Below are 17,500 nucleotides of genomic sequence, written 5' to 3' on the forward strand. Positions count from 1 at the left end.
AATTTCTCCTGAGTTATCTTTTCCTTTTTAAGAAATATCCTCAAGTTCGTACCAAAACGCGGATCCTCACCAATACCAAAATGTCATGGCTCGCCGTTCGCGATGTTATTGTTAGCAGACGACAAACGAAATTGAGTTTTGCGCATTTGTTATTTACCCGGTAGCCATCATTTCTAATGAGTTTTTTTTTTTAATTTCTCCGGTGAGTGTTAAATCATAGATTTACGTCCAACTAAGTTACGTTTACATTTACGACCGTCTTTGAGAATAAGGTGCTTCTTGCACGTAAACGTTAATCTACGGCAGACGTAAGTGCTAGTCGTAGACGTAAATTTACACTTTTTTGTGAATATGGCCTTTGATCTTCCGCGCTGCCACTCTCCAGTCACCCGAAGAGGAAGTAGAAGGCCGCGTCTTGGCTGGTTGGTCCCCCTGGGGGTCACGGCCTTCCTCTTAACAGCCCCAACATCCAGAGTCGCCGTCGCGGAGTCCCCCGTGGGTGGGGGTCTCGACGCAGACGAACGACGAGCGGGAACAGGTGACGCTGGTCGCGGTGAACTGGTTGGCTGCTCCACTTCCCGCATCTGAACAGTCGGTCCGGCTGGTTGGCGAGTCGCCTCCCGTCGATCCGTCCGGTTTGGTCGTGGTGGGGGCGGCGACGCAGACGGGACCGCCACTGGCGGTTGAGCCGCCAGCTTTGTCCCCGCCTGAGCCGCCCCTGGCGCACGTTTCCTCTTCCTAGTTCCCTTCCTCTTGGCTGTAGCCGCGTCGCCATACACCAAGGTCACGGTTGCCCGTGACCCGGTGTACGCGACGCGGTACTCTAACAGCGATCCATAACTAGCGATCAATCCCCCAGGTGTGTGGGGGGGGGGGGGGGGGTAGGTCGAGAGCGCACGAAATAACGTCCAACTTCATCGCTGGTCAAGTTGAGAGTCGTCACAGTATGAAAACAAGTGTTCCCTGTGGGACGGACTACAGTTGGGGCAAGACTCTTTGGAAAATAGCTTACGCGCATCCAAAGTTCACACTTCCAATATCTTCCGTAATTAAAATAGGCAGCATGAAATTATTTGATAGAAAATGCATTCTTTGTGACAAAGAAACCGTTGACTATACAAAACATATTCTACTAAATTGTAAAAAATTATTACAAATCAGAAATAAGACTTTTGATAAAATAGCAAATATTTTTTTTCTGTACACGAATATGTTATTATCTTCTGTGATCAAAATGACGACAAACTTTTAAACTGTATTCTTGGTGGAGAAAATAATGACATCAGTGATATTGATTTTCATGTGTGGGTCCAGTTTATATTGCAATTTTCAAAGTTTGTACATGTGTGTCTCCAGTATCAAGTTTTAAGTGAAAGCTCAGTGTACATGTAGGGCAATATTACAGTTGTATATAATCCCGTGAAATTAATTAATTAATCTATTTATTTTTATTTATTTATTTATTTATGTTCCTATTTTTGTTTGTATAAAAAATCTTCATAATATGGAGGAAATAAAGAGTATCTATCTATGGAAACGAGCAACAGTCCATGAAAAGGGCGCACCTGCCATATGCAAATAAGCCACCTCACTAGAGGGGGGTCCAGAGCGAAGTTCACACAGTCAGTAGCGAGTGTGTCCAGCTTGTGCATTGATACAGGCCTGGCACCGTCGTCTCATTGAGGCCACTAAACGCTGGAGAAAGTTCCTGGGAATGTCATTCCAAATCTGAGGAAGGATCAGCCAGAGTTCCTGCAGTGTTGTTGGAGGATTTGGAAGACTTCGCAAGCGTCGCTCCATTTCATCCCAGACATGTTCGATTGGTGACAAATCCGGGAACCTGGCAGGTAAGGGTAGCACATCAACATTGTTCTGATTCAGATACTGCTGCACAACACAGTTGTTTGCAAACTTTCATCTCGGTACTTCACAGCGTTCAAATTGCCTTCAATCACAACCATCTGGGTCCAGCTGTGGCTGTAATTCCACCCCATATCATAACGCCACCACCTCCAAAACGATCCCCTTGAAGAAAATATGGAGTGACGTAACGTTCACCTTCACGTCTATAGACACGTGTCCTGCCGTCAGATTTGTGGAGAAGGATACGGGATTCATCAGTGAAGAGGATAGTCTCCAGTCACGTGCTGGCCATCGCTGGTGTTGTCTGCACCACTAGAGACGTCGACGTTGATGTTCTGGCGTCAGGATTGGCCTTCTGGCTGGGCGTCTTGCCGTAGATGCGTAGACGTCGTCGGACTGTCCTTGCTGATACACCTATGTTGCCAGGGATGGTACCGGCTGTAAGGGTTGCTGACTGGAACCTGTTTCGCAGATGCGTGGTTCGGATCTATGTGTCTTAGCGAGGGGTTGTCACGGGTGGCCATAAGTGCCATATGATGTTTCTGTGGACGTTGAATTGACGTGCGACATCACGCTGCGAGGTCCCAGATTCAAACATCCCTATGGCTCGCCATATGTCATTTCACTGAGGCGTGGCATGGCGAAATTGAAGGCTGAAATTGAAATTCTGAAGGCTGCACAGAGTGGCAATGATTTGCGTCTGAATGTCTGGTCTTTTATGGTGAACACTGGACAGGATTTCTCCCGAATATTCCATGTTTCTTGCACAAAGCATACACTCGCTGCAGCAAATGCTTGAGCTGTTTCGTGCATATTTTCTCTGGTTTACATCCATAAATCTATTCACAAATTTAATACTCCAAACAATCCATGTCACAATAACTTTTGCCTTTTAGTATATACGCTCAAGCTTAATACAACGTGTTTTTGTAAACTGTACACGTAACTTTAATTCCAGTCCGCCATTACTAGATATTCAAATGACGTAAGCATATGTGGCGCGGTGTCCTTTTGAATGGATGTTCTTACATAAAAATAAACTAGTGCTTAACGTTTTTTGTTGTTGTTTTAACGCTGGACAGATTTCAGTGTAAAATTGTTATTGAAATGTTTTTATTTGATGACTATGAATGCATACGTCAATTATGGAGTGTCACCCTAGTACGTTTGCTTAAATATCAATAAGCGTAGTGCCGTGACCTCGATTAATTTACATCTAAATTTGCAAATTTATCAAATTCTCAAAGTATAAGATCTTAAAAATATGACATACTTTGATTGCACTGAAAATGTAAGATAACCCTAACTCATGTCCGCAGATCATAAATTGCCCGTCGACTGCAATCCAACGCCCTTGCAACGTCAGCTACTGACGTTCCCGCGTGCAACATGCCGACGGCACGTTCACGCTGCACATTTGTGAGGCGTGGCATCGAAACAGGTCGTAAGAAATATAATTTTAATGTGTTTTTTCGTTGTGTCAGACTACTGTGAGCAAGTAACAATGGAAACACGTGTTTTATTGTAGTCACGTGACCAGTGGCACGTGCAAAACCACTTTTGCCTCAGTGGTGCTATGCACGTGCTATAGATCGGGCCAAGTAGGCTCTGATGGAGTGTCGACATTGCCATTAGAATATTTATTCCTGGAAAATACCTGCTTTTAACACTGACCGACTTCATTCAACTTTTAGATTGTGAAGTTTTAATTTGACTCTTTGTATATATACAATCGAACATTCCTTACAAATTGTAACTAGTGTAAAAATAGCTTTTTTGGATGCAACTACTTTTACACTAGGTATGATTTGTAAAGGAATATTGGATTGTTCGAAGTTCCTTATTATTTTATTTCCTGTTAATTGCTGGGGGTGTTAATGTTTTGAATACAATTGTTGTCTCAAAAATAGGAAATAAATTGTTGTTATTTAAGAACTATTTTGTTTCGCTGTATAGATATCATAGTGACAAATCATTCAATGCATGTAGACATACCACTTTGAGAACCACGGCTGAGTTCATTAATTTTTGTCGCTCTGTGTGGACTGTAGGATAAACAAAATAACTGTTTACTGTCGTAAGATATCGGCTTTATCCTACCCAGGTCGAATGCCGCCCGATAGTCTCACCACTTGCCATTCTGACCTTCGTAGGATAAAGCCGATATCTTGTAACAGTAACCATTTATTATTTATGTATATTATATTTGACCAAAAAAAAAAAAAAAAAAAAAAAAGTATACCTTTTAAAGTGCCTTTTGTTGAAGTAAAATGATGACAGTTTTGTTTCTTTGTGGGTCATTATCAGATAAAGTCCCAAATTCAAGTTTGTACTTTCAAAAATAAAAAGTCACTATTGTTGTTTAAATTATTGGATGACTTGGTAGAATAAAGACCAGGGGGTAATATGTCAGTGTTAGCAACGCACGTTTCTTTCCCAAAAATAAAAAAATCCTAATCGAAACAAGGTCACCCGCTCATTTTATCAACACCGTAACATGATTGTAAATTAATCACAGATTAATAACAAAACATACATTATCAAAACTTTTTTTTTTATCCCAGACTAAATTTGAAAGGTTTTCTATAAGTGGAGATTCTGTTTTGTTTTTCTGTTGGCTTTAAATAATAAATAATGAATTTACAGTGACACTCTTTTTTTAAACGTGCAAAATGAATACTTCTAAAACAGAAATCTTAAGGTAGTTTCGATGCAGTAAAACATTGTCACCGTTGATTGAAGTATTTCATTTGAAACGAGATGTTGTATCAATACTTTATGAAATAAAATAAAATTTGGAGCACACATGAATGATTTTATTCCCTGTTATGGCACTGACTTACACGTTATGGTACTGACCACCGTTACGGTACTGGCAAACATCACTTCTGAAAGCTTGTTTTTGTTACAGGAAAACTAAAGAAAAAATGGAACATTTAATTGCAATAACATATCCAAATTAATTCCTGAACCAGACAACAGCAAAATAAGTCAACTAAAATTCTTATTAAGCAGTTCCATTCTTTTAAATTTATTTTAACACTTATTTCCCCATCCCCCATCTGCCGCACACATGCCTACTTGTACAATGCATGTCCCATATAGGTCGATACGCAAAAATATATACCTTAGATATGCATGTGTATTCAAAGTTAATTAGGGACGAGACGTAGCCCAGTGGTGAAGCGCTCACCTAATGCGCCGTCGCACTAGGGTCGACTATAGTCGGTGTAACAAAGGTCGTGGTATGTATTATTCTTTCTGTGGGTGATGCATATAAAAGATCCCTAGCCAATCTGTATGTTTGTGTGCTCGGGTGTCGTTAAACATCCATCCATTCATTCATACTTATAGGATATTAAACGAGCTTCCATTTCGTATCTTGTTTATGACATGAGTGAAATGATTTTTAATTGTCACGAGCTTCCATAATACGAAATGGTACCCATTTCGATTGTAAAGTTGTAATTTGCGAATAGATGACGTCGAACTGTTACGTCCCACCTGCTGCTAATCGGAACTTCGCATGGCGGCTCAGGGTTTCCTCTCTCATTATCTGTGTGGTCCGTAACCATATATCTCACGCCATATAACCGTATTTATAATGTGCCGAATGCGTCGCTAAATAAAAAAATATTTGTTCCTCCTTTAAAATTAAGTTAATGTAAATTTACTTGTAGTTTACTTTTGTGCTTCATAGATACCAAAGGGGAGTGCATAGGTCTAACTCCACAATATACGGGTCAGTTTGAACAGCCTACACGTACTGATGCCCTATTTCACCATCCAGTCGATGCCAAAGATGTAATGTACTTAAATTAATGGAGTTACTGCGTGTTGACCACATAGAAATAACAACAACAATAACAAAACAAAAATAATAAAATCGATTATTACCGATTTCATACATTCCACTAACCAGAACGGACTCCTCGTCAGCATCAATACTAAATCTGCCTGAATGTATCATAATATGTTAAGATGTGCTCCCAATAAAAACACTTTTAAAACGTCCCCAAACTGTTTTATGAAAAATGTTTTAATCAATATCGACTAGCTGTTCCTAATAGGCTTTTTATATCGTTTTGAAATAACAGAATGTTATTACTGGAACTACTTTGCATCATTTACGTCAACAACTGAATCCCCGAGGATTCCATCATTTCTATTTTTATCCCAATATCGTCTGCACTGTGAGTGGCAGTGACAAATTGACAGACGACAATCACAATGTCGGATTACAGACATGAAAGTTTTTGTGGATACTTTACATTAAGCCACCACAATTCAGGCTTTAAACGACTCCGGTTTTGAACTAAGACACATAATGTATACGATAGGCCACAAAAACGAAGCTTCTATTAGAAGTTATAGCAGAGAATTTTCAACAAATCAAGAGAGGGACATGAGCTCAGCTCTGTCACATTTGACCAAAAAAAACAAATCGACAACTTACGCGCGGATACACATATGCCTTCGTGCACAATTACGCGACCTGTCCTTTCCGAGAACAAAAAGAAAGAAATGTTTTATTTAACGACGCACTCAACACATTTTATTTACGGTTATATGGCGTCAGACTCAGGATTTGGAGTCGGTATTTGGATTAAAATTCCCATGCCTCGACTGGGATCCGAACCCAGTACCTACCAGCCTGTAGACCGATGGCCTAACCACGACGCCACCGAGGCCGGTATTTTCTGAGAATACCACCATACAATCATAAACTTCCTCTGAAATCCACACACACGATTCCCCACACACAGTAACACTGGAACCACTTGATCCCTTTCAAGTCCGGCTTCACATTCACTTTTCACTAATTATTCAACTTTTGACAACTGCAATTTTAACATAGTAATTGATAAATTTTCTAAATAATTTGAAGTTCTCCCTTACGTTCATTAGTTCAAAATTCATACTCTAACCGCTTTACAACAAATCTTCCATTAATTATTGTTTGATATTTTTGACAAATAAAATTGTTTGTGTTATCAGTTGATATTCGATTATTTTATAACTTTTTATTCGCATTTGATTCAGAAAATTAAAATTTATAAAACCTTATGTAAATTATTATAATCTGAGATTTGACGGAAAAAAACGAATGTAACTTTCTAAGGGAATTCCTTATTTGTGTATTGATACAGTTGTAAATCATTGTGGAAATTGTGGAATAGAGTTCGATTGGGTTTTTTAAATATAGTTTTGTATAATGGCAATATTAATGCATTTGGAATTATAAGAATTGAACATTATATTTTTGAAGTTCATGCGATGATAAACACCAAAACCGCTTTACACACTTATGTATGAACGGCTTCGCACAACGCCATTCATACAGTGTGTAAAACGGTTTTGGTGTTTATCATCGCATGGAAGTCAAAAATATAACGTTCAATTCATAAATAAACTTACAATAAAAAGTTTCATGCCATTTCAAAAACATACCGTGTTTTAGGTTCGATTTAATGTTTGAAACGGTAAGCATTAAGTGCCTGTCAGTATTATAACATGTATCCCAAAGGAAGGTAGAGATAGACGCCATCATAAAAACTGGAGACCAATCACATTTTTAAACGTAGATTACAAGCTTGCGACAGGTGTCATCGCTAGTAGAATGAAGTCAGTTTTATGAAACATTATACGCGAATCACAAGCCGGTGTTTTTTTAAAAGGCCACTTTATTGGAGAAACCACTAGAACTATTTATGATATTATGAAATATTGTAAAACAAATAAAATCACAGGTTTATTACTAACAATAGATTTCGAAAAAACATTTCATACGGTTGACTTTGATTTTATAGACAAAACATTAGAAACATTTATCTTTGGACAATCATTCAGAAAATGGGTAAAATTGTTGTTGTTTTTAATGATAGCTGTAGTGCTAATACAAACTCTGGGCACCCTTCAAATTTATTTAAGTGTGAACGGGGATGTAAACAAGGAGACCCGATTTCACCGTACGTGTTCATTTTATGTGTCGAGCTACTTTCTCTTGCAATAAAACGTAATGAATATATCAGAGGTATAAAAATTAGTAACATCGAATATTGTATATTTCAATATGCAGATGATACGAATTATACTTTAAACGAATAAGAAAGAACTTCAAATATGTTCTGGTCTTAAAATTAATTTGAATGAATGAATGAATGAATGAATGAATGTGTTTAACGACATCCCAGCACGAAAAATACATCGGCTATTGGGTGTCAATTTAGACAAATTAATTTAGACAACTGTGTTGTTATGTTGATCGGCTCCAAAATAGTATCAAATGAAAAACGTTGCCCACACATACCACTACCTTTGTCAAAAGAGCCATACAAAATTCTCGGTGTAATTTTTCTAAAGATCTCAATGAAATGCTTTCCCTTAATTTCGAAAAAATTACTAGAGCACAAAAAATATTATTTACATGGTGAAATAGATCGCTAACTATTAACGGTAAAACTACTATAATAAAATCTGAGATTCTGCCACTTTTCATTCACTTATTCACAGTCCTACCTGATCCAGACAAAACATTTTTCAAAAAGATTAAATACAAAGTTTTATACATTTATCTGGTATGGTAAACGTGATAAAATTAAAAGAACAATGCTTATGAATGACTAAAAATGGTGGACTTACAATGATTGTTGCCATATCATTCTGCAGATATCTAAAAGTAAAATGGATAAAGCGACTACTCGCATCAGATGGTTTGTGGCAGTCTCTTACAAAAACTATATTAACTGATTTTGGTAGTGAAACTATTTTCAGCTTTCACCAAAACCAACTACTTAAAACCGCAAAATGTATTTCAAATGTATTTTGGAAAGATGTAATTACAGGCCTTGACCGTAAGTTTTTTCAGTGGTAGCCCACCGGGCTACCAGGTTATAAAATCTAGTAGCCCTTAGTAAAAATTGGTAGCCCCACCAAGTTCTTTAAAAGAAAACAGAAAAAAGAAAAATAATTTATTTTTATTTAAACGTTTTAGGGTGGGTTTTTGTAAATCATGAGCAAATGGACAAAACAAAACAACCGACTTGTTTGGTACAATTTCAGAAATACACAATAGTATTTATTATTATTATTATTATTATTATTATTACTATTATTATTTATTGTTTTAGGCCTAATCTCGTAATGAAGGCTTACAAAATAGTATTGAAACACTTCATACGGTTTTCACGAGTAGAACTCGGCTGTCTGCTAATCGTATGATCTTCAGATCGATATTGCATATTTTAATACTTAAAATGGCTGTAACTATGTTCAATAGGTGTAATTTTGAAGAATCTTAACAAAACTTGCCTTTATTCCAAAATAATAGCGGTTTTTATTGATGACAATAAACTTGTAATGCCGAAAGCAAATTATCCCAGATAGGGGATCGCCATGTGTTTATCACGTGACAAGGTCAGATGTCATTTTTAACGAGGTTATCGCACAAAGCGATAACAAACGATAAGAGAGATTTCATTAAAATTAATTTGTAAGAAAGATTAATATTTGTAACATTGAAAATATTCGTTAATTTATACATTTATTTAACAGTAATAGATATTAATTTTGTAAACAATAATTTGACAATTTACATAGATAGCCTAGAAGGCAATAAACCGCGATTGAATTATCTTTTAGTTTAGACTTCAACTGCAGCAAATAGTCTTGATCATACAAAGCGTTTCTTATAAGTAGGCGTAAAAACAACGGGCCGTGTTGTTAATTGTAATAAATGACTACGAATAGTTAACCCACGACCCAAATGAAAATTCCATGGCCCGTACAAACCAGGTATATCTGGCCACTGGATTACATCATATTATTTGTTTTGGTCCGCTATGTTAAACAAAAAAATCCTACCATTGGCAAATATACTCCTTTATTTCACTAAATCATATTGCGCAACCGCCACCTGTGGGCCACACTAAGGGATCAATTAACAGTGACAGCGACTCCTGACAGCAGAGAGCGCATGAAAGGTGGAAGTTCAGAAACCGATGAATTAAACGTCTTGTTGATTGTTGAGTGACTGGACATGTCAAAACATTTGGTAGCTCGGCGGACTACCGGGATTAGACAACAGGTAGTCCGAGTGAGAAATCGGTAGCCAAAACACTCCGGGCTACCGCTAAGGTCGAGCCCTGAATTACTAATTATGCATTAATTAGACAAAACAAAATTGAAAGTGTAAAGCAATTTATAAATGAATCGTTTCTCAATTTTATTGCACCTGAATACATAAAACTGTTTTTTTAAATTGGCACAATCAAGGCCTAAACCAAAGAAAATGTGTACTTACTGCAAATGGTGAAGTTAACCGATTTACTTTGATACATCACTACTTCAACCTAAATAGCAATTATTTATTATATTTTAGAATAATTAACAATATTCCAAAATATTGGCTTTGTAGAATAAAAGGTCATTGATTACATATGGAAATAGCTGAACGTGATCCATTAATAACAAAAATACAAAACAGTAATAACAAATTTATATACAATATCTATATTACACGTATTCAATGTTCTTCAGAAAACATTTGTCACAAATGGTCCCAAAAACTCAACACAACAATCACCGAAACCATGTTATCACAGTGCTTTTAACTTATACAAAAAATCACCACCGACAATAAGACGCAACATTTTCAGTTCAAACGTATACACCATATATTAACCACAAATACTTACCTGAATAAATGTGGCATACAAGCAGATAATCTATATACCTTTCGTTCTAATGAAGCGGAATCGTTCGAACATTTATTCTTCACTTGTTATCACACAAGACAGTTATGTGTACACGTTAAAAATTGGTTTGAGATCGAAACAGGTACTACCTTGAATTTATATATATGTGTTATACTACTTGGAGGTTCACACTCAAGTATTTTGTTTAAATCATGCATTTTAATAATGAAACGGTATATTTATAGTTGTAAATATACAAATCATTCTCGCGTTTACAACATTCATTCACTCGGGACAGATCATTCATAATTCCTCGTAGCTCGTTATTATTCTCTAAATATATATGTAATGAATTTCGCACTCAAGTATGAAACGAAATCATGCCACTTGAAATTTTACCCGTGTCCAGCTACCGCTTTCAATTGTAGACCTCAATGTAATTAACACTAAATAGGCGGCCTTGACATACCACGTCTGAATACTAGTATCAGACAGACTACATAACAATGGAACAGATTATATATTTATTCAAGGGGGTCAACACAGAAAACAGTCCTCAACATTTCGCAATACGAACAGTTGACATTTAAATTTTAATAGTTATTTACAAATAAATCTAAGTTCCCTTTTAATTAACACCTCCCCATCACAACAACGTTCACCAATACTAAATGAGATTGAGATATCCGCTAGCTCTTCTCAAAACACGGAAAAACAACTCCCTATTATAGTCTAACCGCACCCTTTTCGTTAGCTCCGTTTTGCTAATTCGAAAAGCGTTTTCTTCAACAAGTCAAACCCCGAATCCTACTTCCTATTATAGTCTAACGGCACCCTTTTCGTTAGCTCCGTTTTGCTAATTCGGAAAGCAGATTCCATGACTCGCTGCCCTAGACGGATAAACTCCCAACCCACTCAAAATGTGCTGGCGTCATCGTTGGGAAAGGAATTTCCTTTAGCCAAATACAACCATTTAGTTAATTAATCTCTTCCCCACCCATAATAATATTTAAATACGTTCTAATGATTTGGAAGCAAGCACAAATTCAATCAAAAAAAAAACATCCTACAGAACAAAACAAGATTTACCCATTAACCCAAAAACCAAGTAAAGGATAATGCCTCAGCCCGATCTGCACGGACTTTCATAACCCTTAAACCCGATTGGCCAGATAATAACGAAGTCCGTAACCTACCGACAACCCCCGAGTAATTTTCCACCACAATATAAATTAGACTGGTCTCATACCATACTTTATAACATGCACAACGTAACGTTCCTGGCATTCCCTTATTAGTAAGGTTAATATTAGAGATTAATATAATTAGTAAGAAGAAGAATAACAAAAAGAACCAAATAAAAATAATAACCAAGGAAATATGAAATGATAGATCGACAGAAAACCAGGAACGCTACATACACACACACACCACACACACACACACACACGTGTGTGTGTATATGTGTGTGTGTGTGTGTGTGTGTGTGTGTGTGTGTGTGTGTGTGTGTGTGTGAATATGGTTGTGCAATGTATGACAACAAATCTAATGAATGTAACTCCCATATATATCGCATAGTGTTTATATACATAATATGAAATGTTAAACCTTTATCTTACCGTTATACATTGTGCACATAATCATGTTATAATTTTATTATTGTTGTATACTGTAAGACGATGATTCACGGCACACCAACCTTGACATTTAGTTACAAATCATGATACATTTAGTTACAAATCATGATACATTTAGTTACAAATCATGATATTCTTGTGAGTATTATTGTAAAAATTATCTGCTAAATTTGGGACATTATCTGATAATGACTAGTGGTGTAACAATACATCGAACTATTGATATATTGCGACAGTCAGTGTCTCGATAACAATGCCTCGATAGTTAATTCAACTATCGATAACTATCGCAATTGTTTGTTCCACTATCGATAGTTTCGATAGTATGCATATTGAAATCCTTTGATCTTGTGGAGTAAAAATAATCAAAGATATTTATCGTTATCCATCATTGCAAAGAAATACCTTTGCGTCCCTGCTACGTCGGTGCCCTCATATAGTGTTTTCAACAGCCGGCATAGTGTCACTACACACTGATTGCAATTAAAGTCAAACACGTGGTTGTTAATTTTTCTACACAAATATTGGATATCATAAAAATTATATGTTTCTGCAGAAACCTTCGAAACCATCAATAAATAGTCTAATAATAAGTTGACCTTTCTGCAAAGACATTGGACACTATAGAAAATAAAGCATAACAACAACAATGTGGGGTTTTTATATTATAAATTTATTAAATTTGATTTCACTACCTTGTGACATTGTTACAAATAACTAAGTACAAACGCAGACATACACACAAACACAAACATACATACAGACGCACGTACACTCACATAAACACACACATACATACATACATACATACATACATACATACATACATACATACATACATACATACATGAATACATACATACATACATACATGAATACATACATACATACATAGAATATATACATACATGATACATACATACATACATATATACATACATCAATACATATATAGAATTTACAATACTATTGCAATAGTACTATTACTATTGCAATACTATCACAATAGTTGTTTAACTATCGCAATACTATTGCAATAGTAAAACTGGCCGCAATAGTCACCCCTAATAATGACCCTTGTGTGTATTTCTGTTTTGTTTTTGTTTAGTTGTTTAATGTATGTGTCTGTGTTTTGTTTTATTATATATTCGTTTCACCACATAAGAATCCATGCTAATGAAACGTGACACACTTTAGCATGCCACGATTTGAAAATCAGCACATCGTATATACAGTGATATTTATAGAAACTTGTAAAATTAATTTTCGTTTCTGTCGTATTTCATGCCTAATAATTATTTTAATGTATGTTATATATTTGTTTATTTATGGATCTGCATATAGTCCAGTATCCCCAATGAAACGTATATCACTTCACAGCAGTATTTCACAGTAGTACTGTACATTAGTACTTCACAGTAGTACTTCACACAGAAGTACTGTACATTAGTATTTCACAGTAGTACTATACATTAGTACTTCACAGTAGTACTTCACAGTAATACTGTACATTAGTACTTCACAGTAGTACTGTGCCATAGTACTTCACAGTAATACTTCACAGTTGTACTGTACCTTAGTACTTCACAGTAGTACTTCACAGTTGTACTGTACCTTAGTACTTCACAGTAGTACTTCACAGTAGTACTGTACATTAATACTTCACATTAGTACTCAACAGTAGTACCTGACAGTAGCAATGTACATTAGTACTTCACAGTAGTACTTCATAGTAATATTTCATAGTAGTACTTCACAGTAGTATTTGACAATAGTGCTTCACAGTAGTACTGTACATTAGAACTTCACAGTAGTACTGTGCCATAGTACTTCACAGTAATACTTCACAGTTGTACTGTACCTTAGTACTTCACAGTAGTACTTCACAGTTGTACTGTACCTTAGTACTTCACAGTAGTACTTCACAGTAGTACTGTACATTAATACTTCACATTAGTACTCAACAGTAGTACCTGACAGTAGCAATGTACATTAGTACTTCACAGTAGTACTTCATAGTAATATTTCATAGTAGTACTTCACAGTAGTATTTGACAATAGTACTTCACAGTAGTACTGTACATTAGAACTTCACAGTAGTACTGTATATTAGTACTTCACAGTAGTACTTTACAGTAGTACACCACAGTAGTACACTACATTAGTACTTCACAGTAGTACTTCACAGTAGTACTGTACATTAGTACGTCACAGTAGTACTACACAGTAGTACTGTAAATTAGTACTTCACAGTAGCACTGTACATTAGTACTTAACAGTAGTGTTTCACAGTAGTACTTCACAGTAATAATGTACATTAGTACTTCACAGTAGTACTGTACATTAGTACTTCACAGTAGTACTTGACAGTAGTAATTCACAGTAGTACTGTAAACTAGTACTTCACATTAGTACTGTACATTAGTACTTCACAGTAGTACTTCACAGTAGTATTTCACAGTAGTACTGTAAACTAGTACTTCACAGTAGTACTGTACATTAGTACTTCACAGTAGTACTTTATAGTAGTACTTCACAGTAGTACTTCACAGTAGAACTTCAAAGTATTGTACATTAGTACTTCACAGTAGTACAGTACATTAGTACTTCACAGCAGTAATTCACAGTTGTACTGTACATTAGTACTTTACAGTAGTACTGTACATTAGTACTTCACAGTAGTACTGTAAACTAGTACTTCACATTAGTACTGTACATTAGTACTTCACAGTAGTACTTCACAGTAGTATTTCACAGTAGTACTGTAAACTAGTACTTCACAGTAGTACTGTACATTAGTACTTCACAGTAGTACTTTATAGTAGTACTTCACAGTAGTACTTCACAGTAGAACTTCAAAGTATTGTACATTAGTACTTCACAGTAGTACAGTACATTAGTACTTCACAGCAGTAATTCACAGTTGTACTGTACATTAGTACTTCACATTAGTACTGTACATTAGTACTTCACATTAGTACTTCACAATAGTATTTCACAGTAGTACTTCACAATAGTAGTTCACAGTAGTACTGTACATTAGTACTTCACAGTAGTACTTCACAGTAGTACTGTACGTTAGTACTTCACAGTAGTACTGTACATTGTCTAGCTGCAGTCTACTAAACCAGATTTGTGAATACAAATTATTTCAACGTTGAACGCAGGCAGTAAACTAATATAACAATAAACAAAGTTAAAAAAATAATAATAATAATAAAAAAGCCAACAAAAACTGATCGGTTTTATGTTTTACAAACTAAAAAAAAAAACAGACTTGAAACTTTATGAGCCTAGTTTGTGTAAGACTGATATTATGGAAACTGGACGAAGTTATATGTCTGCAAACAGTCTAGATTTTGTGCAATATTTCCTTTCGTGTTCTTGATAGAGTTGATCCCCCCATGGGGCAGGGATGGTAACATTATCATAGAATGTTTCACTGAGTATGACGAATACAACACGCAATAACCAGTAGCTTTTAAATAAGACGTTTACTAAGTATCGAGTTTTGATATGTATACACATACATTTTCTATTCTATGTTGGTGTCTTTCTTGTTTACTGTTTAGTCTGTAGTGTTAATGGCTTAGGTTGGTTTAGGTGTCCTTTGATCGTGGTTAATTGTCTCTTTAAATTTCGTGTTTTCACCACAAGCATGTATCGACGTTTGTTCGTTCATATAGTTAACATCCAGTAGACAGTTCTTGTTTGTGCTGGGGTGTCATTTGTTCATTACTGGGTGGGATGTAGCCCAATGGTAAAGCGTTCGCTTGATGCGCGGTCGGTCTAGGATCAATCCCCGTCAGTGGACCCATTGTGCTAGTTCTCGTTCAAGCCAGTGCACCACGACTGGTTTTATTTAAGGTCATGGTGTGTGGTTTTATTTAAGGTCATGGTGTGTGGTTTTATTTAAGGTCATGGTGTGTGGTTTTATTTAAGGTCATGGTGTGTGGTTTTATTTAAGGTCATGGTGTGTGGTTTTATTTAAGGTCATGGTGTGTGGTTTTATTTAAGGTCATGGTGTGTGTTATCCTTTATGTAGGATGGTGCATATAAAAGATCCCTTGCTACTAATGCAAAAACATGTAGTAGGGTTTCCTTTCTAAGACTATATGTCAAAATTAGTAAATGTTTGACCAATAGCCGATTGTTAATAAATCAGTGTTAAACAACAAACAAAGAAGAAAGAACTTTACCTGTCTGTTGATTATACGTTTGGTTTTATGGCAGGTTGTTATACAGGACGACACTAGATATAGCCATGCAGTCTGTCTACATTGTAGCAGTATACATCCTCGGCCACGTCGTCGTTCAGGTAAGAACACTGACCAACACAATCACAATAACATTATTATTAGTACACCCCCCCCCCCCCCCCCACACACACACACATTCTCTTCCTCCTATTATTAAATATGTTTTGTGTTTGCTTTTTGCTTGCGACCCTGTTTCTTCGTAGCTCAGATAGCAGGGAAGTAAATCATAGAAATCACAGACATGCAAGCCAGTAGAGGACAAGACTTTTGTTAGGTGAATCACATACATAGTGATAATAACCAGACCACATTCTAGGCTTCAGAAGTATCTGAACTAGGTGTTATCAACCTAAATCTGGTCAAAAAGCTTTGACTTTTGAAGGCACCTGCTAATTTGCCTTTTCGCGGCTGCTAGAAAGTCACTACACCCGAGGCTTGTATTCATACTCGGTACACAGAAAAAGGTGATGGAAAATAACATCTCATTTTACAACATACACAGGTGCCTCCCTACCAAATATCAAATTTCTTACTTATTTGCCAGTCACTGAACTATTTTTTTCAAACATGGGCTGTATTTACAATATAATACATTCGTGTGTAACACAACGCTGGTTGGTCATTTTACTTCCCTGCTACCTGTATATGCTTCCATACTGTCTCCTCCTCTGCCATTAATAAAGCTGTGCTACTCCAAGAGACTAACTAAAAATCGCCTTTGGTAGAAGTGTATGGTAGATACTTGCTTGAACGTCTTAAAACATACTTCGCCCTTAAAAGGAATGTATTTTCCCCCCGATGAAATAATATACGGTAATCGTCACACAGTAATACACCAAAGAGTATATAAAATTCTTCAGTTGTGTAAGGAAACCCTAACATGCATGACGATTTGTAATATATCATTAGGATATTCAGTGCTGCATCTCTGCACAAAACTGATTATAAAAGATGTGTTACATGCGGGTTCATTGTCAATAGCGGACAGTTGATCTTGACCACGATATGCTGTTTACGTCCGTCTGTAGGCGTACAGCACTAACAC

The 17,500-nt window shown here is 36.3% G+C and overlaps 1 protein-coding gene across 1 annotated transcript in view; it reads left to right on the top strand.

Annotated features, from left to right (window-relative positions):
- Positions 1-17,500, top strand: part of LOC121374391 — a 72,631-nt gene that overhangs the window by 3,483 nt on the left and 51,648 nt on the right. Inside the window, exon 2 of the mRNA XM_041501495.1 lies at positions 16,430-16,514. Coding sequence (XP_041357429.1) covers positions 16,461-16,514 — 54 coding nt within the window. The 5' untranslated portion in view covers positions 16,430-16,460. The remainder of the gene's footprint in view (positions 1-16,429; positions 16,515-17,500) is intronic.

This window comes from Gigantopelta aegis, chromosome 1, assembly GCF_016097555.1.
Source record: "Gigantopelta aegis isolate Gae_Host chromosome 1, Gae_host_genome, whole genome shotgun sequence".
In the NCBI taxonomy this organism is placed as follows: domain Eukaryota; kingdom Metazoa; phylum Mollusca; class Gastropoda; order Neomphalida; family Peltospiridae; genus Gigantopelta; species Gigantopelta aegis.